Source organism: Gouania willdenowi, chromosome 22 (genome assembly GCF_900634775.1).
Source record: "Gouania willdenowi chromosome 22, fGouWil2.1, whole genome shotgun sequence".
Classification (NCBI taxonomy): domain Eukaryota; kingdom Metazoa; phylum Chordata; class Actinopteri; order Blenniiformes; family Gobiesocidae; genus Gouania; species Gouania willdenowi.
The window spans coordinates 944761-966677 of NC_041065.1; the positions used below are offsets into that span (position 1 = coordinate 944761).

General features: G+C 40.8%; 1 protein-coding gene across 4 annotated transcripts in view; it reads left to right on the forward strand.

The window, feature by feature from the left end:
* Nucleotides 1-21917, forward strand: part of mocs1 (molybdenum cofactor synthesis 1) — a 48985-nt gene that overhangs the window by 18113 nt on the left and 8955 nt on the right. For all 4 annotated transcript variants that reach the window (XM_028438581.1, XM_028438584.1, XM_028438582.1 and 1 more), the window contains 3 exons: nt 6142-6306; nt 7304-7365; nt 19092-19203. In XM_028438581.1, coding sequence (XP_028294382.1) covers nt 6142-6306; nt 7304-7365; nt 19092-19203 — 339 coding nt within the window. The remainder of the gene's footprint in view (nt 1-6141; nt 6307-7303; nt 7366-19091; nt 19204-21917) is intronic.

Here is a 21917-nt window from a genome sequence, read left to right on the forward strand (position 1 = left end):
TGGTGTTGTGTATTTTTCTGTTGTTTTGTCTGTTTTTTTTTTTGTGCATTTTTCTGTTTTTGGGTTTATTTTGTGTATTACGCTGGGTTTTATATTAGTTTGAACTTCTCGGCCCCCTGTTGTCCTTATCTACACCAGAGCAACGTATGGCCCTACAGCAGAGCTCACACCTCCGGTCAGGAATCAACGGTTAACCCACAGGCAGTGATTAGTTCCACTACAGCCATGGCCCATGTGTTTGGTCTAATGACAACTGGTCACATTGTTTAGATTTCACGGCTTGTTTTTGTAGTGATCAGTGATAAACCAGTGAGTGAATGGACCAATAGACCCTAAGTGTGACTGGACAGATCACGGAGTCACATCTTTGTAGGAAACAATCACAAGGGGCGTCTTCTGACTGCAATTGATTGTCACTGTGTCATGTGACTGCGTGTCACTGGTAATGGATGCGTAACGTCTACAAAGCGGACATGTTTCCATAAAGTAATTGGCCCTCATTTATTAACTGTTCGTACATTCAGATCTGAGCGAACGACGTGTGTTCGACCAAATTCACACAAACTCTGGCATTAAAGCAATTCTGACGTGATCGTACACTACGATCAGATCTCACGTCTGGTCTGACTTTGTGTACACAAACCTGAGCGAGTGGATTAGTGGAGCAGCACAGAATAATGTGACCCAGAGTGAAAACGAGATGATACATCTCAAGGGGCTTTCCACAAATACATTTCAAATCTCAGCTGTCATTTAAGCATTAGTAGACGGACATTCAGAACAGAACAAAATAAACTAAATTTATTTCACGTCATTGAATGCACTGATGAACTGGGCAGGTACACAACACGCACACGGATCATAGCAGAGCTGCTTCGACTTTGTTGGACCAGCGTCTGAACGCTGCTGTATATGTACAGTGGAAGTGTGTGACGTTATTATTTATGAAGAGCTCATCTCGTGGAGTATTTTATTTAATTGGACCGTAGCTGTACAACCTACCAGTAAAAAGATTGGTAGGTTGAGATACAGTGCTCAGACTGGTGCCATTGAACAATTTTCTTTCAATGACCTTGAGCGAAGGGCAAGGTCAGTCTTCTGTTTTTCCTGCATTATATAACTTGTCAACAAATCCAGATGCAGGGTGTTATTATTGCCAAATACGTATTTGCCTTGTGAATACAGTTCTTGTTTTAACCTGTTTCATTGGTGAATGGAGTGCTGTCTGATGTATATCAGCGCTGCCAAAGGATCCAAAGCTGAACCAGTGTCAGCTCAGCCTCCACTGAGGCATTTTAAAGGATTCATTCATTTCAGGGAAGAGGAGGAGGAAGGAGGGGATTCACAGGCTCACGCTTTCCAGCCTGACTCTAAATGTAAAGAATTGTGTTGATCAAATAGCAGGGATTTACGCTTTTAGGCTGTGGATGAGTAACGTTTCATTTAGACTCATTTTCAGTTATTTAATTCAAAGCTCAGCCTGAGTCCGATACGGAAACACCGTTCACTTCCTCCATTATTGTCTTCCACAGAGCGTTTAAACGAGCTCCTTAAATTCCAGTTTTCACACTACTGAAAAACACATCTTTGTATTTCTTCACCTCAGATTTGAGGATGATGATTTTCATCTCGGAAATGTTTTTCTTTGCAAATATTTGTTTGACCTCAGTGGGCGGGGCCTCCAAAAACTGGAATATTTGAGGGCGTAACATGTTAATGACGATCAAATTTATTCGTAGCATTTATCAACACCTGATCTTTGGTGTGCTGTGATTGGTCGGATACCAATGTTTATGACACACGTTGGTCCCGTCGTACGACACAATGTGTTCTCAGATTTGGACCCGTTTTCACGCAAGGTTGATAAATGAGGGCCAACGTGTATGCGGTCTGTCACGGCTGCCTAACGACTCCGTCATGACGGAGCAACGACACAAAATCTGGTGCCTATCTTTATTTTTCTTCAGGTGCTTGGGGGAGGGGCTAAACACTGGACAGACATTTCACATATACATTTTGACCTTATCCATGGTTGCATCATAATAATCTCCACAAAAGCTGAACATCTACAGGATGGAAGGATTCGTCCATGTCATTTTAAGAAATTTCCAGGACATCCCACGCACTTCGGTCTAAAAAAATTCAGATTTTTTTTTTCCAATTATTCTGTAATTATTCAGTAGCCACGCTGTAAATTCTTAGTTTGATTGGAATAATACATTTTCAGATATGGACATTTAGTGAGGGGGGGTATGCGTCTATCTTTTTTACTATTTTCATTAGCCTATAACTGCATGTGGGAATGTAAGAAAAAAAATCTGATCTATGTTTTAATTTATAGTATATAGTTAGGATATAATTTTTTTTTTTTTTTTTTGGACACCAACTTTGGGTTATTTCACAACTCGTGAATATTGCAAACCTTTTACATGAGGCCAATGTAGCCTCTGTGTCTGATAATTTGTTAGTTTTTCACTAGTGACATAAAAAATTTGAATTTTTTTAGACAGAAGTGCGTGGGATGACCTGGAAATTTGTTGAAATGACAGACGGATCCTCCCATCTTGGAGATCTTCAGCTTTTGTGGAGATTATGATCTGATCAAAGTTAAAAATTTACAGTGTGACTATTGCATAATCACGGAACAATTGGTAAAAAATTTGACCAATTCTTCATACAGAAGTGCGTGGACCTTTTCTAGAAATGATATGGAATGACGCATACCAGGACCCAGTGGATTTCATTCACCTCCAAGGACACAATGAACTGTTTGTTTTGCCTTTTACTTCTCTTTGGATTCACTACAACTCACTATATCGCACGATTATGTGTGAATTAGTGAGAGCTCCTGAGTCCTCGCCGCAACAGTTCAGCTGAGGAGACACTACATTAGGAGTAGTTAGTTACACATCCAGTGGAAATTCGATGTTAGTTCAATTTAAAAAAATGCATCCAAATTCATACAACCCAAGCATTGAAAGGCACATTTACATTAACATTTAACATACAACATCCATCCATCATCCATTTTCTGACCCTTATTCTCCTTTTTTCAGGGTCGCAGGGGCACATAAAAACAGTGATTTGCAAATTTAAAAGATTAATTTAAATCACTCAGAGGTGAAGGGCGTTAAGTGTGGATCTCTTGTTCATTTAATCAGAAGATGTTGGTCACAACAGAAATAGTTGTTCATATTGTGAAGTAGGATGTTTTGTAATTTTTTATAATTGGTAAGAGCATTCATTGAGCTCAAACCTCCAACAAGCTGGTGCAATTTTTGTCACTTTAGACTTCAATTACATTTATTCTGTTCCTGTGAAATCTGTGATCTGTTGACCTGCACAACTCAAAGAATCGGAATCGAGAATCATTTAGAACAGGAATCGAAATCGAGAATCGGAATCAGAATAGTTACAATCCAAACGATGCCCAACCCTATTGGGCGGTAATGCTCCTTGCCTTGGTTGCCAACCGCCTTTAAAACTACACAGAAGATGAACATGATCTCCATTGTCACAACAGTGAGCAAACTTTTCACAAACTCCTTGGACTCATTGACTTTGCTCACTATCTCTATCACTCTGACAGTAATATCTTTGATCTAATGATGGAAGTGCATCAGTTTAATGTAAAGAGCCTGGAACAAATATGTTTTGAAGCCCTAAAGGAGAATCTCTGCACAGAAAACTGCATCAAGCTGTGGCAGTTTTCAAATGCATACTGTCTTGTCATTTCTGACTATCTGCAGTATGAGGCCTTACACTTTATTGGTGAGAATCTTGAGGAGTTTTCTTTCTGTGAAAAGTTTTTGCAGCTTGCGGTGCAGGAGCTGGCTGATATCCTGGGTCAGGGTGACCTTACATTGACCTCGGAGCGCAAAGTTTATCAAAGTGTTTTAAGGTGGATAAACCACATGCCTGAGGAACGACTTTGTTACCAAAGGTACGACTGGGGCTGATGGACAAAAGTTACATCACGAACAATGTGCTTAACAATGGTGTGGTAAAAACTAACCGTGAGTCCCACCTCTTGGCCTCTGATACCCTTCAACTCATGTCTCAACCTTCGTTACTCTGCTCTGAGTCTGGAATCAACAACACCTTGTTTTGCTGTCACTTGCCAAACGCCGTTTTACTGATGGTTAGATTACGTTCTAAGACCATAGAGACCTTTGACTACAGAACTAACAGCTGGATCACAGTTCACACTCATCACAGTCTGGAGGATCCAATGACTCACTATTATTCTTACACAACACTGTCTTCTTTGGTGGATACGTCTACATTGTGGGTAATGTTTTAAGATGGCCGGTCCCTCTAACAGAGTGAGAAGGTTTAACTTAGTCACACACATTTGGCAGGAGACGTCACCAATGCATGAGACACAAGCCTTATTGAGTGTTACCGTGCTAAAGGGATGCATCTATGCTATGGGAGGCTACAGGAATGGTACCTCACTCAGAACTGCTGAACGCTACCAGCCCGACATCAACCGGTGGACGTTCATTGCATCAATGAATGAAGAGAGGGGCGACGTCAGCTGCACCACACTGAACAACAAGATTTACATTTGTGGGGAACGGAATACCTATAGACTACTGAATACTGCTGAGTATTACAACCCAGACACCAACCAGTGGACACTGATCACTCCCATGGGAACACCTCGACAGGTACTTGGAGTCGTTGCATATATGGACCATATTTTAGCAGTTGGAGGCAGAGATGGCTCCAGATGTCTGAGGTCTGCTGAGGCTTACAACTCAGTGACCAACACCTGGCACAGTGTCTCCAAAATGGTCCACAGAGACTTTGGCATTGCAGTGATGAACAAGCTGATCTTTGTTGTGTTTTGTGGGAAAAAATAAAAATTTGTTGAGCGCTATAACTACACTACAAATTCTTGGTCTGTGGTATTTTCTGGCAAGAACCCCTACAATGATGATCTGGGATACTGTGGGATTTCTGGACTTCCTAACATGGCTGAGTACTGTTCTCGTGAAATCATCATACCCAGGACACAGTGCTAAAAAAAAGTCTAAACTAGATACTGGACGGAGTAAATATTATTTTCCATGATCCTAACTGGGAGTGTAACCTGCTCTGACCAGGTCTGTGTGTATCAATAAAAGTGTTTAAGGACATTAGAAGAACTAGTGTGTGAATAAATGGATCAGTTCATGTCCCAGCTCAGATGGGACAATTTTAATTAGCCTAGAGCTTCCTGAGGTGGTAATCTAGAAAAAAAATTACTAACCCCTAAAAATGCTGGGTTATTTTCATAACCCATTTGCTGGGTCGCTGTAGATTTAGAGCTGATTGGGTCATTTTTACTCAAGCTTGGGTTAAGTATTTTCACCCAGAAGAAAGGATTGAACATAAATTTAGGTGGGATCAAGAGATGAGGTTAGTGGCCATCTTGGACTCAACTAGTCTGGGACACTGATGGACTATCCTTCTATCATATCCTGTTTGTCCCTCTGTTCACTAACCCCAACCAGTGGAAGCAGATGTTCTCCACCTCTGAACCTGGTTCTGCTGGAGATTTCTTCCTATACAAAAGAGGGAGTTTTTTTCTTCCCACTGTCACTAAGTGCTTGTTCATGTGGATCTTGTTGGGTTATTTCTTTTTACTATGGACTTTATATTTTGTTCAATGCTTTGAGATGACTTTGTTGTATTTTGCACTATATAAATAAAGTTGAATTGAATTTAAAAAATCTTGCTTTGTAACTTATCAAAAATAGGATTTTGGCTGCATAATGATGTTTTTGGCACACGCACCTTCAAGGAGCTGCTGTGTGGTGAGTGACACGCTGACTCAAGTTAACTTGTGCCATCTGGGAATTCATTCACCTAAAAAATAACAAACCTTTAAAGTAACTGCGCAACACAACACCTTCATGCTATATTTTAACCGGGTCAAAGCAGAATCACATTCACCAGCAACTGGACGTCAACCCAAAGGCTAATCAGTAAAGCATCTCAGCAAGCTAACGTTAGCGTCTCCTTTTTGGTACCGATGTAACGATGTCGGGGCATAAATTATTTATGGACGGAGAAGCTAACTGAGCTTGTGTGTGCGTGCGATTAAAAGGACCCTCATATCAGATGTATTTCTGTCCCTGTACTCGCTAACAGCTGAACTGAAGAAACTGGAGGGTTTAAAGACTGTGGCTGTAACGACCAACGCCATCAACCTGGCCAGACTTTTACCTAAGCTGAAAGAAGCTGGACTGGACCTGATCAACATCAGCCTGGATTCTCTTGTTCCTGCCAAGTTTGAGTTTATAGTGCGGAGAAAAGGTAAGCAACACATTCCCATTATTATCAACTTATGTTTCCTAACGATGACACATTTTAGATTGTAGTTCAACAAGGAAACAGAGTGCCATTTAGAAACCTTCGTCAGTGTTGATTAGGGCTGTGCATTTCCATGAATCTGATGATATGAAAGGATATGCGTATCACAATACGATATATCTTGATACTAAACAATACGATGTACATCGCAATATTGATAATTACGAATTTCAACTTTACAAGTACAAAATTGTATGAAGTACAATGTATTTATTTTTTTTACCTTGTGAGAACAAGTAAATGGTAACTAACTGTAATTCAAGAACCAAAAAAACAAGTGGTTTATCAAAAAAGTTTAACTTTTGCTACTTTTTCTACAACAGATTCTGATTCTGTTAAGTTCTTAAATTCTTAAAAATAACAAAATAAAAATTAACTACATACATCTATCAAAGTGTTCAGTATGTTTTAGAAAAAATAAAGTGTAATCAACTTCCAGCTAAAAGTCATTGAGGAGTGAGATTCAGCAGTTAAACAAGGTCTGATGGTGCGTCTACTGACACCTAGTGACCGGGTGTTTACGTGCTTCGATAAAGTTAGCACAGTTAAATGTTTTTTTTCTATTAAAAAACATGATTTAAAAAAGAGATTTGGACATTTTCTGTGAAATATGTGTTTATTTTTTTGTACTCCCTTAGTGTTGATGCTGTTAGTCATTTGAGGGTCATGGGAGTTTTTTAGTTACCACTGGAATCTTAAATTCTCATTTTTCTGTAGGCTTTTTGGATTCTTTAAAAGTAGCAAAAACACATTATTTTGGTTGTGCTGATGCAGCTTTTTTTGTTGGTCTCAAAATACAAGATGCTGACAATGCAAACTGATGTAGTTCATCCTCAATAGGTTGGACACGAGAACCTGCAAACTGCACACAGATATAGCACGACATGACACAGGAGGCATTTTATTATCTGATAATGTTTCATTTGTTGATTTTTCTCAGGGTTTCATAAGGTGATGGAGGGGATCGATAAAGCCATTGAACTTGGCTACAACCCTGTCAAGGTAAGAAAGAAAGATTGCAAAACTTCACCATCTTTATTTATTTTAATCTCAAACTGTGGTTTAGAAGCAACATTAAATAACAATGAATATCTGCATTTCTAAGATAGTGTTTTGACTTTTTCCCGCTGTGGAAGTGTTTTGCATCAAATAACTTTAGACATGACTGTGTTCGAACACGACTGGCATTCTGAAGCATTTGCATCATTCGCCTGCAGCTTTACACAAACGTTCATATTCTGCAGCTCCACTGCCATAGACAGTGAAGCTGCTGCTAAAACCTAGACTTTCAGGTCAAATGTTGCATTAAAGCAGCCAAAGCAGGAGCAGGGGTTCCACCATCAGCCCTTAACAATTAGCCATTGAGATGAAAACGTTTAATGTCCCAAATTTGTAAAGATGTTGGAGTTTAAACCGATAATTAGGTTATTCATCAAAATTTGAAATTGTAATTTGAAAATTAGCATTTCCAAAATAATGACAACTTTAGAATTCTCTACAAAATAAAAGTACTGGAAACATTTTTTAGTTTTTTCACATATTAAAAAATGTAAAATAGGTCTGTCTGTGGCCACCTATGGGGGGTTAGTGGGGGATCAGGGCGGTGTTGATGAGGCTGGTGGCAGAAGGAAATACACAGTGTGTCAGGAGGTTCTGGTTCTGATGGACTTAAACTTCCTGTCAGAGAGGAGCGATTGAAACAGTTTGTGTCTGGGCTGTACAGGGAGGGCAGATTACTATAACGTTCTTCATTACAAAATGAGTCATTGAGGGCCTGTACTACAAAGCTAGATGACCTCATATTGCGCTAACTTCCAGGATTTAATCAGTGTGTGCTGTCCTACAAAGCTAGATGATGTCTTACAGAGCTAAATCACCATGGTAACTTAGGCTGAACGACTAACCTGGTCGGGACCAGGTTTTGTTCTGGATAAGAGCTGAGCAAGTCCTGAAGCCCCAATGCTGATATTCACCCGTTATTTACCATGACATCCTATAGGAAACATAGAGATTTGTATCTGATGGACTGACCTACATTAGTCAGCTGATAAAGCCTGCGAGTGTCGGACGCTTTCAGACCCATAAATTAATTAACTCATGTATGTTGTGTTGATTTGTATAACATAGCATGAGAGCCACAGATAAGGTAAAAGAGAAACTGATCTGTTTCTTCTCCGATTATAATCTCACAAGTTCAAGCATTAACATTAATTCATTCCTGCATTAATTACTTGGTGATTTTATTGCAACAACTGTGTTATTTTTGCTCTGATTTATGGATTTTAATTCTTCATATTTTTAAAGAATTATTACTCAATTGTGACACAAGTTGTTCTATACAGTTTCTCTGTGATTATGATTGGTCCGACGCTGTAATCTCCACCTGTCACTCTTCTGCTCCTCAACGAACACTTACTGTACCTCTTTGCTCCCCTCCCTGCCCTTATCTGGCCCGCTGCTGCTTTTTTGTCTCAACACTCAGACGTTGGAATCTAACATGGAGAAGTTGTTATCATAGCACTCAGGATAGACCACTATATTAGATTTAATACTGAGAGATCAACTGTACGCTGCACTGAGAAAATTGTGCTGCTGGCCGGAAAACAAATCCTATCTACATTCTGCTCCCTCACAGCCAGCCGTTCAAGGCTGGGTTATCTATTCACTAGGGATGTATATTGATAAGGATTTAGCGATTCCGATGCTTTATCGATCTGGTTTTTTATTGATTCTTGATTAGTAATATAAGTTAAATATTTTTTGTGTGTGATATTATGTAGAGAACCTTGTTTTGTTTTGTTGTGATGGGGTAGGTACTGTATATATAAGCTTTGCTTCAACCTACACCCTTTTGGTGGATAAATTGGACAATTGAGTGTTTGTTCTGTACTTTTTTTTGTTTGTGAGGACCGCTAAAATAAAATTCAAATTCAAAATTCTTATCAATTCCTATATAGGCTGAAAAATAAATAATACATGAGTACAGAAAAGAATACAACCTGGTTTATTAAAATGAATATCAGGTTAATCAATATAAATTTTAATTATTCACCGTTGAGAATAAACAAGTCTAAAGAGTAAAATGAGTCCACAAGTCAAGTGGATATTGGCTTAGGATAATACATTAACCTCATTTTTATCATTATCACACAACGTTGGCCAATATATAAATCCTTTAACTGCCAAAACCAGCAGGCTGCTTTTATTGTGAAATATATTCAGTAGGTATGCTACTACATCCTGTCACTTAATTAGCTTAACTGAAAAGCAGCCTGAGTAACAACACTACACGCTAACCACTATGAATTACTGCTCAAACATGAACCATCCTAACGCTACGTTATAAGTGCATAAAGAAACATGCTTATAACTAAACATGTTGTATGTATAACTGACGTAGTGAGTCAGAACACACACACACAGCGAGCACGCAGGCTCTGGCTTTCATTCACATTAACTAGCCAAACTACATCAATATGAGTAAACACCAACAATATGACTAGCTATATAAAAGCTGGTAATCACACTTTCATTTACGCACACATAACTTCTAGTTAAGTTATCATTTCACCTCTGAAGCCACTAGTCAGCTCTTCAACAGCTTTCTGCGTAACATCCATTTGGAATATCATTCTGATCTGACATGAGTAAATTTACCTCTGGCGTTAACAGCGGTGAATGACATATTCCTCACACATCAGACTAGTGTTGTGGTAGTCGAGACCGGTCTTGGTCTCGAGACCAAATTTTAAAGGTCTCGGTCTCGTCTCGGACTCTGAAGCATTTTGACTCGGTCTTGTCTCGGACTCGGGATTTTCCCTCAAGACCGTTCGAGACCAGCACTAATTCCTGCTATTTTTAAACTTTTTTATAATGTGATAATAACAAGGAGAAGAACGGGATAAAACAATATTTTATTCATTATTTAATCCAGTGTGTGTGTGTGTGTGTGTGTGTGTGTGTGTGTGTGTGTGTGTGTGTGGCTACGGAAGGGAGAAACTAATCACCGGTAAAAAGCCCAGTAAAACTCTGGAAAACACTCACCAGGAATAAATATTTGCTCCCTGGTAAACATAGTAGCTCTAACAACAGGTAAAATGATAAACTACGGGGACGCACTTACTCTGCCTCTGGGTCCTAGTGCCTGCCGTCCGGTGAAGCCTGTTCCGTTTACCGAGGTCCGTGTGTGTTTAATAAGTCTGTGTGTGTCCGTGTGAAAGTCTACATGTTTATGCCTCTGTCCATCCACTCTTTTCATTATATTCATGTCTTTTAAGGCTTTTATTAAATAGTGTCAGCTGTAGTCCAGGCCGCCGCCATCTTGGATTATGTCGTCACCAGCGCGTCATCGTCGCAAGTCGCGCAAGCGTAGAATGAGTCAAATAACTGTAAAGAGGTCTTATATTAGTGTATTTTCTTTTTAAAGTGGTGTTTTTTTGTGTCTTTAGACTCCAATTACATTTATGTATATAATATGTTCCCTACAATATAAACATGTTCACAATATAATTATTTTTTATAGTTTCTGTTTCTACTGTAGGCAAGGCAAGGAAAGGCAAATGTATTTGTATACGTATTTCATACACAAGGCAACTCAATGTGCTTTACATGATGAAACATTCAACTGTTTAAAATCAATAAGAACATTTAAAATCATCAACAAACACATGACATCATCATCAACATGACCATAAATCTCTCTCTCAATCATACACAGTAGAGAAAAAAAGTTCCTTTAACTTTGATTTAAAAATGTTCACATGTGATGCTGACTTCAGCTCTGCTGCAGTTTGTTCCACTTCTTTGCAGCATAACAACTAAACACAGCATCACCATGGTTACTGTGAGCTCTGGGCTCCACTATCTGACCTGTGTCCATAGATCTCAGAGACCTGCTGGGTTCATACCTGACTAACATCTCACTGATGTATTCTGGACCAAACCCATTCACACATTTATAACCAGCAGCAGAACTTTACAGTCTCCTCTGAGGCTGACTGGGAGCCAGTGTAATGTGTTCTGACCTCTTTGTTCTGGTTCAGACCTGAGCTGCAGCGTTCTGAACCAGCTGTAGATGTTTGATGAAGACCATTACAATAGTCCAGTCTGCTGGAGATAAAAGCATGGACCAGTTTCTCCTGATCTTTCTGAGTCATTAAACCTTTCACTCTGGAGATGTTCTTTAGGTGGTAGAAGATGTTTTTGTGATAGATTTGATCTGATGCTGAATGTCAGATCTGAGTCAATCAGAACACCAAGGTTTTTGACTTGGTCTTTATCTTCTAAAGATCCAGACTCAGATACTTGCTGACAGCAGTCCTCTTTTCATTGTTACCAAAGACAATCACCTCCATCTTGTCATGGTTTAGTTGAAGGAAGTTTTCACTCATCCATCAGTTTACTTTTTCTAAACAGTCACACAACACCTCAATGGGACCATAGTCATCTGGGTTCAGTGATAGATATAGCTGTGTGTCATCTGCGTAGCTCTGATAATCAACCTTACAGTTGTGTATTCAGAATAATAATAATCTTTCTAAACAAGAACTGTTGATTGATTTGTCACATGACTGTTCCAGGGTTTGAGTTTGTTTTATTTAGTTTCACCATCTTATTTCTTGGCAGAAATACTTTGAAACACTTGCTGTACATTCAGCTGATATAAAAATCTTGTTTTCAAATATATAGAATAATTGTGAATTTATCAGTAGCAGAAGTAGTTTTAATATTTTAGGTAATTTTTGGCAGGCACCTTTTCTCTCCGTCAGATGTATTTAAAATCTATCTGTACTATAATTCAAGGGAGGTCTGTGTGGATGTCTGGATGTGTGTGTGTGGAGCAAATATCTCCCCGACGCGGTGCCAGTTCGACCTGAAACTCGGTCGACTGGTTCCAAATACCCCGAGTGTGTGTATCTGTTATTTTGGAGTAATTTGGTCATTTCAAAATGTTTATTTTAAGTTTATTTCACTTCTGGACGGCCCCGAAATGAAACCTATTCAGCTTTTGACCTCAGGGTGTGAGGGGGCGCTAGCGCACCATGTGTTGAGAGACGACTTCTGGCATCCATCTTGATCACAGTTGAGTCGACTTCCGGTATCCATTTTGATGGCGAAACAGATGAACAGTGATCAACTGCGACTCATTTAAAAAAAAAAATCTATCGGCATCCACGTTAATCAAGCTTATTTTAGAGTCATTTGGTGTAGCAAAACGGTCAAATTAACGTGAATTTTATAATTACGGCTCCCTCGGTAAGAGCGCAGTGTTGAGCGCGCTACTTCCGGTTTCGGGTTTATGACGTCACTGTGTCGCAGTTTGGGGTTAAAAAAAAAAAAAAAAAAAACGTTTTTGTACGCTAAAAGTCATTTAAGTTAATATTTCATGGTTATTTAATATTATTCCCGTGATTCCAAACCTTTAAATCTCGGGTCACGAACTCACTTCCTCCTTTGTCTCCATGACTGTGGGCGGAGGCTGTGCTGACAAACATTCAGAGGAATGTAACGTTTTTGTGAGCGGGAGGATCCACAACACGGCTCCACTATGATTATTGTTTGTGGACGTACTATTCTGGTAAGTAAACATTCATGTTTATCCGTGAACACAGCTTTATAAACGCTCATATTTTCACCACATAAGCAAAACAAAAGCACGTGATGCTTTTACTTTGTAGCAGAGCATCACACGCTGGAGAAGTCAAGTCATTTATAGCAGAAAAGCCAGCAAAGTCCATGTTAACATGCACATAGTTCTAATGTCGGCAGTTAAGAAAGCTAAGCTAAGCTGAAGCTTATCACATGGTGCTCGAGGTAATACACCTAGACGCTGCATCCAAAGAAGGAGAGATGAATGATGTGACTACGTATTCATCTTTCTTATTATTGGTTTATCTTATAGTTACTGGTATTCTCATTGTATTATTATTAATATTGCTATTACCTTATTTTATGTTTATTATTGTTTTACAGTTACTGGATTTTCTTTATTTTGTTATTGCCATTATTATTATTCTTATTATTATTATTATTATTATTATTATTATTATTATTATTATTATATAATTGTACTACTCTATTAATGTTATTGGCATTACTATAATGACCATTATATTTTTAAACTCCTTTTTAATTATTAATATTTTATATTATAGTTACTGGTATTCTCATTGTATTATTAGCATTGCTATATTATCATATTACCATATCATTATTTAATATTTTTTATTATTGTTTTTTATCGTATTATTGTTACTAGATTCTTATTATATTACTTTGTTATTGCTATTATTATTATTATTATAACCATTACTATTATTACTATTACTATTTTTGCTAATACTATTTTTTGTATATTATCATCAGGGCTCTACACAAACTTATCCAGTGGTGGCTCTGGTGTGACCAACTTTCTCTGTACAGTATAGCCATGCATGCTGATGAATAGTTGATTTAACTGGCGTACTGTAGTTTTGTATGAAGTAAAGATTGACAGTGACTCGAGATATATTTGCAAAATGTTTTAGCGTCAATGTTAAGTTTTTCTGTAACAAGCAGTGGCTGAAGTAATAATAATAATAATAATAATAATGGGTCCACAACACGGCTCCACTATGATTGTTTGTTCTGCGCAAGGGTGAGTTTTTCCGATATTATTTTATGTGCTAAGAAAGATGCTAGCAGCTACAATGTAAACACACACACGGCTGAAGCACGTTCGGGCACCACACTGGGATGAAAATACTGAACTCACACAGAGCCGTTTAGAGAGTTGGTACTTCTGTCTCTCTCTTAACAACCTGCGACGGATTATGTGCAAGATGCGTGCGAGAGAGATAACACACGGAGGAGATGGATGGAGAGACACACACACACACAGTATTTCAGAATCAGAATCAGAAATGTTTTATTGGCCATGTACAGTTTTAAGGACAGTACAAGGAATTTGACTTGGTGGTTGGTGCACAAAACAAACAACAAAAAGAAATAAAAACAAAACAACAAAGAACAACCCAGCAACAATAATAATAATAATAATGATAAATATAAAGGATGAGGGATAAATAAAGGATAGATAGAGAATAAAGTATAAATAGGAAAAATATAAATATATATATACAGTGCAGCAGATATCAAGCTGGTGGAGGTGGTGATCGGGGGGGGGGGGGTTCAGTGGGTGACTTGGGGTGTGTTCATGTGGATGGTGGCAGAGGGAAAGAAGCTGTTTTTGTGTCTGGAGGTTCTGGTCCTCCTACCTCCTACCAGAAGGGAGAGATTGAAACAGTTTATGACCGGGGTGGGAGGGGTCGGCCACAATCTTTCCTGCACGCCTCAAAATCCTGGAGGCGTACAGGTCCTGGAGGGAGGGCAGATTGCAGCCGATGACCTTCTCTGCAGAGTGGATGATACGCTGCAGTCTGGCCTTGTCCTTGGCCGTAGCTGCAGCGTACCAAATGGTGATGGAGGAGCAGAGGATGGACTGGATGATGGAGCTGTAGAAGTTCACCATCATCTTTGTTGGCAGACTGAACTTCTTCAGCTGCCGCAGAAAGTACATCCTCTGCTGAGCTTTTTTGATAAGGGAGCTGATGTTCAGCTCCCACTTGAGGTCCTGAGTGATGATGGTCCCCAGGAAGCAGAAGTACTCCACAGAGCTCACTGTAGAGTCTCCCAGGGTGAGGGGGGTGAGGGGGGCTGGGTTCTTCCTGAAGTCTGCTATCATCTCCACTGTCTTTAAAGCATTGAGCTCCAGGTTGTTCTGGCTGCACCAGGACACCAGCCGGTCTGTCTCCCACCTGTAGTCAGACTCGTCTCCATCAGCGATGAGACCGATGATGGTCGTGTCGTCTGCAAACTTCAGGAGTTTGACCGACTGGTGAGAGGAGGTGCAGCTGTTGGTGTACAGGGAGAAGAGCAGAGGAGAAAGAACACAGCCCTGAGGAGATCCAGTGCTGATGGTCCGGGGAGCAGAGATGGTTTTTCCCAGCTTCACGTGCTGCTTCCTGTCAGACAGGAAGTCTGTGATCCACCTGCAGGTGGAGTCTGGCACGTTCAGCTGGGAAAGCTTGTCCTGAAGGAGAGCTGGGATTATTGTATTAAAAGCAGAGCTGAAGTCCACAAACAGGATCCTGGCGTAGGAGCCTGGGGAGTCCAGGTGCTGGAGGATGAAGTGGAGAGCCAGGTTTACAGCATCGTCTACGGACCTGTTGGATCTATAGGCAAACTGCAGGGGGTCCAGGTGGGGGTCGGTGATGTCCTTGATGTGGGAGAGCATGAGGCGTTCAAAGGACTTCATGACCACAGATGTCAGAGCGATGGGTCTGTAGTCATTAAGTCCTGTGATCCTCAGCTTTTTAGGGACAGGAACGATGGTGGAGGCCTTAAAACAGGCTGGTACGGTGCATGTCTCCAGTGAGGTGTTAAAAATGTCTGTGAACACTGGAGACAGCTGATCAGCACAGTGCTTTAAGGTAGAAGGAGAGACAGAGTCCGGTCCACAAGCCTTACGGGGGTTTTGTCTCCTGAAAAGTCTATTCACATCTCTCTCTTTGATGGAGAAAGGTGTCTCTGTAGGAGGGGGGGAGGAGGGGGGGAAGATAGGGGAGAGAGCCTCTGTAGGCAGCTGGGGTGAAACTGTAGCTTTGATGTGGGGGGTGAAGGTGTTGGAGTGAGGCTGGTCAGAGGTGTGAGGAGGGTTGGAGTCAGGTCTGTCCCATTGTCTGTCAAATCTACAATAGAAGTTATTCAGATTGTTGGCCAGGCAGAGGTCGTTAGCAGCAGCAGGGGCTCTGGGCTTGTAGTTTGTAATTTGCCTGAGCCCTCTCCAGACAGAAGCCGGGTCATTTGCAGAGAACTGATGTTGTAACTTCTCTGAGTACAAACGTTTGGCTCTTCTCACCTCCTTTTCAAACGTGTACTTCGACTCTCTGTACCTGGCTCTGTCTCCACCCCTGAAAGCGACCTCTTTGTCTGCCCTCAGCCCTCTGAGCTTAGCTGTGAACCAGGGTTTGTCATTGTTATAACTCACCCTGGTCTTTGATGGAATGCAGCTGTCCTCACAGAAGCTGATGTAGGACGTCACAGCGTCTGTAAACTCATCCAGAGAACTGTTCGCAGACCTGAAAACATCCCAGTCAGTACAGTCCAAACACTCCTGGAGTTTCTCCACTGCTTCACTGGTCCATTGTTTAGATTCCTTCACCACAGGTTTACAGAGCTTCAGCCTCTGTCTGTATGAAGGAATCAGGTGGACCATCAAATGGTCCGATTGGCCCAGTGCAGCACGGGAAACGGCGTGATAAGCACTGCTTAGTGTGGTGTAACAGTGATCCAGTGTCTTCTCCTCTCTGGTCGGACATTTAATTAATTGTCTATATTTGGGGAGCTGGTGTGAGAGGTCCCCTTTATTAAAGTCACCAAGCACAATGATAAAAGAGTCCGGGTAGGTCCGCTCCATGCACAGGATCTGGTCGGCGAGTGTGCGCTGTGCCTCACACACATCAGCTGACGGTGGGATGTACATACCAACCAGGATGAATGAAGCGAACTCACGGGGAGAATAGAAGGGTTTGCTGTTGATAATAAAGGATTCCAGGTGAGGAGAGCAGTGCTGGAGGATCACTGTCACGTCGTTACACCAGTTACTGTTCACATAAAAGCAGATTCCTCCACCTTTCTTCTTCCCGGTGAGCTCCGCGTCTCGGTCAGCTCTGTGAAGTTGGAAGCCGGCCAACTGCAGTCCGGTACCGCTCCACACAGCCACGTTTCCGTGAAGCACAGAACAGAAGATGAGGAGAAGTCTCTGTTTCTACCTAACAGCAGCTGGAGTTCGTCCACTTTGTTACACAGTGAGCGCACGTTAGAGAGGAATATCCCCGGTAACGGTGTGCGCCGGCCGCGCTGGCGGAGGCGCACAAGCGCACCAGCTCTTTTTCCTCTCCTCCGGCGCTTCACTGCGTGAGCAAAGGTGAGCGAACCTTTGAGTAAAATGTCCAGTAAATCCACAGAGGAAGCGATGAAAGTGGGAAATAAATCTATAATATATAAATAAATTTATAATAAAAATATACTAAATGAGTAAAACAAAACAAAAAATAAACCATATTTATACAAAAAATACACCAAATGACTCCAGAATCACACTACAATGGCAACAAAAAACAATAATTATACAAAAAATGCAGAAAAAAAACAACTGAAAGATTTAAAAAACACAATGATGACATTAAACCAGGAAAATTGCACCCACATTTTGCACCCGCAAATATACGCCTTATGCTCCCACATGAATGCATACGTCCGACGGGCACTGTACTAGTAAACTAAAACTAAAGAATGTTATTTAACTGTCAAACCTTGTCATAAGTTTATTCATTTATATATTTTTTTAAATTGAAAAAAAAAAAATGTTTATAGTCTTGGTCTCTGTCTTGGTCTTGTCTTGGTCTCGGTGTATTCTGGTCCCGGGCAAGTCTTGGTCTGGGATAGTGTGGTCTTGAACACAACACTACATCAGACATAGATAAAGGAGACCTTCATAAACAACTGTACTTATTTATCTTTAACTTTGGGACCTTTTCTACAGCATCACACAAAGCAGCTCAGCTCTGCAGCAGCTTGTGTGTGTGTGTGTGTGTGTGTGTGTGTGTGTGTGTGTGTGTGTGTGTGTGTGTGTGTGTGTGTGTGTGTGTGTGTGTGTGTGTGTGTGTGTGGGAACAACCGATAGCAGAATTGTAAAGGGTTTTTGTTAGCGATTCCAAAGAATCGTTTGACTAAGAACCGGTTCCCAAATGAAACAGGTTAACGATGCACATCCCTATGATTCACCAGGATGTTGTGTTGACTGACGCTCCATCCCCCTCCTCCTCTTCCTCTCTCCACCACAACCACCTGGGAACTCTGATCTACCCAAGGTCGTTTCACGTCATCTGCACCATGGCTGAACAGTACAAAATGAAATGATCGGATCGTGTTTCAATGCCTTCTTTGGCCCCATCCCCTCTCCCTGCAGGTGCAGCGCCCCCCCACTGGCCGGCTACAACCCTCCCCTCCCCCTGACCATATGTGCTGTGTCCTCAAATTTTTGTTGTAATTGTGTTTCGTTGCTTCTGTGTGTGCCGAGGTTTTTTTTTTCCTGATCCCACTCTGTGCTCCAGAAAGGAGCATAGTTTGGGACCTTCCTTTTTCCCCTCTTCTCACCTCATGTTTTCCACTTCTCATCTAAGATACGGAGCACTGCCTTAGTGGTGACCCACAGTTCTCTCCGCTCCTGTCCTCCCATGTCATTTGTGATTGTCTTTTCATATTTTTTCATTTCATATTCATCTCGTCTCAAGAGCGTGCATGTAGCCAGGCTGAAATCAATTGTAATCTAGATTCATAGGACAGCTTCTGTCTGACAGAGAATGTTTAGTTAGGTGAAGCTAACTGAGATAAATCCAGGATATAATTATCTAGCTTTGTATTAAAGGCCCTAAAAGTTAGTGTAATTAATTTATGCTGATGTTGGATCGGTATCGGACAATTTTTAAGGCTGCAATATCTGTATTTTATCGGAAGTGAAAACGTTGTAGGGTTCACCCCTACTAGTTGAAGGTGAATAGTTTACAGTTGTAATTGAACACCTTTTGGTGCACGTTAAAATGTGCCGTGCATGAAACAAATGTTGATCTGTTTGTCATTTATTAGTTTGAGGTTTAGTTTGTAACGTGTTTTCCTGCCCTCTACAGATCAACTGTGTGGTGATGCGAGGCTTTAATGAAGACGAGCTGCTGGACTTTGTGGCTCTGACAGAGAACAAACCTGTGGAGGTTCGATTCATCGAGTACATGCCCTTTGATGGTGAGCGCTCACTGCTGTCATGGCTATTATTAGGATCATCTTTTAGACCGGGGATTCTCAACCTTGGGGTCAGGACCCCATTTGGGGTCATGAGACACTGGGAGTGGGTCACCAGATGCCTTTAAGGGACTAAGAATATTTGTTTAACAATTTGAGCCCATTTTTGCTTGAAAGGGTAACTTTTTCTGCAACTACACAACTCTCCATATTTTAACCTAATTTCATCCCTTTTTCTTGACATATTTTTGCTCCTTTTAATGTATTTTTGCTATATTACTCCCATTTATGACACTTCTACATCACATTTCAATGCCTTTTATGCACATTTTTTCCACTTTCAAGACATTTTCAGCACTTATGAACCCTTTCCACCACTTTTCTACCTAATGTCACATTTTGAAAATAAATTACCCTAACGTACCCTAGCCTCAAGCAGGGTTAAAAACAAACAATATATAACATACAAACTGCTTACTTAAAAAGGAGGTCATTAACTGTTTTACTGTTTTTAAAAAACAGAAGTTTTGCAGTGAAATGGTTTGAAATCAGAGTGAGTAGGCTTGTTTGAACAGGTGGGTTTTAGAAGTGATTTAAAGATGGCCAGAGAGTCATTGTTTCAGATGTCAGGTTGGAGGGAGTTTTAGAAATGGGGGGCAGAGTGCCTGAAGGATCTGGGCTAAGGCTGAACGATGAACCTTAATCACATCGATATTAAGGTTTTCACTACTGTGATAACATCACATCAGACGCTGAGGTTTTTTTTCCGTCTCCATCATTTGAGTGATATATATGTTCACCAATCAGAAATGCAGAGAACCGCCTTCCTGGGCTGCTGGCCAGGACACACGCTTGTATGCGCTGCAGCGAGTCTGAGTTACTCCTCAGTTAACAACAACTACACTAGGGCCCTATAAAATTCATATTAACGGAATCACGGAATCGACCAATGAAAACAGAATCTACTGTTGAATGCGGAAAAGGACAGAATTGGGTTGAAACGCCATCACTGTGAGGAAAAGGACGTTTTTTAATGGGGAAATGTTTCGGGGACCGCTTAATATGGTGCACCGCCCGCCCCCCTCCCATTTTGGCCGCTTCAAACAGTCTAAATCGCACTAAACGCCTTCTAAACTGCCAAAGAACTATGCAAATCATTACTGACTCCTAAATCAGAGCCCGCTTAACTTTAATGTGTCTGCGGAACTCGGTCCGTTTCTCATCTAGCGCTGCATCGCTTTATGAAAACATGAGTCAGCATTAATCATCTTCACCTGCTCAGAGCGTTTAAACATCTCATCAGATCTACAGAAGATCTGGATAACGTTGTTCTGTTGTTGTGGACGAGACCATCGATACCAGAGATTATAGAGTCTGAAACATCGTAGATTATTGATAACTTTTGATACTTTGTCCATTTATTTTTGTTTAATCATTACGGTCTGGAATTATGTCATCAGGATCATTTAAATTAAGTTGATCAAAACCTAATCAATAAACCTGATCACATTCAGTAATCCATTGATCCCTGAGGGGGAATATGATGACATTAATGCTGGTCTCATACATACAGTATATGACACGAATAATTAAAGAGGAGCCGAACAATCCATGTCAGTACAAATTGTATCTACCTTTTAATTGTATCTTACGTTATTTTTGACATACATTTTTTGTTTAATTATGGGTTTTTTATTTATTAGTATTTATTTTGTTTCCTTACATGAATTAAAAATGTGTTAATGTGTATTTTTAAAAAATGAATGTGGAAAACACGGAATTTGAAAAAAAAAATATATATGCATTTAAATATATAAACTATTTTTAGAAATAGTTGAAAAGCTGTCAGAAAAATTGCAATTAATTTTTTTTGTCAAAATCGTGCAGCCCTACTCTGGACAACATGGGGGTCATGCTGGCAGGAGGGATGAGGAGGCTGAGGGAGGAAGATGATCTGAGGGTCTGATTGAGTGTGTTTGTGTGGAGGAGGTCAGCGAGCTACAGAGGTTATGGAGGACCTGGAAGGTTAGGAGGAGAATTTTGTAAACAATGCGGTGTGTGATTGGGAGCCAGTGGAGTTGTTGGAGAACAGGGGTGATGTCGTGAATGAAAGGTGTTCTGGTGATGATCCGGGCTGCAGCATTCTGAACCAGTTGGAGATTATGTAAGGACCAGAGAGAAGGGAGTTACAGTAATCCAGACGAGAGGGTACCAGAGATGGCAGTGCTGGGAGGGGTGAGGAAGGGACAGAGGTGGTTGATGTTTTGAAGATGGAAGTAGACCGAGTGATGTTATTGATGTGGGTTTGGAATGCCAGAGTGCCGTCGAGGATGACACTCAAACTATTGACCTGAGGGGAGGGGGAAACGGAAGAGTTGTTGATGGTGAAGCTGTTTTTGTGAGAATGGATTTGGAACCAATGAGGAGAACCTCAGTTTTGTTACTGTTGAGGTTGAGAAAGTTGGAAGAGAACCAGGATTTGATTTCCTGTTGACAATCACAGAGGGAGGTGGGAGGAAGGGTGGAGGTGGGTTTGGTTGAGCGGTAGAGTTGGGTGTCATCAGCATAGCAGTGAAATTGAATGTTGTGTTTCCGGAATATGGCCGAGGGTGAGAAGATAGATGATGAAGAGGATTAGACCAAGGACAGAGCCTTGGGGAACGCTGGAGGAGAGTGGAGAAGGCTGGAATGAGAATGTGTTTACCTGAATGAACTGG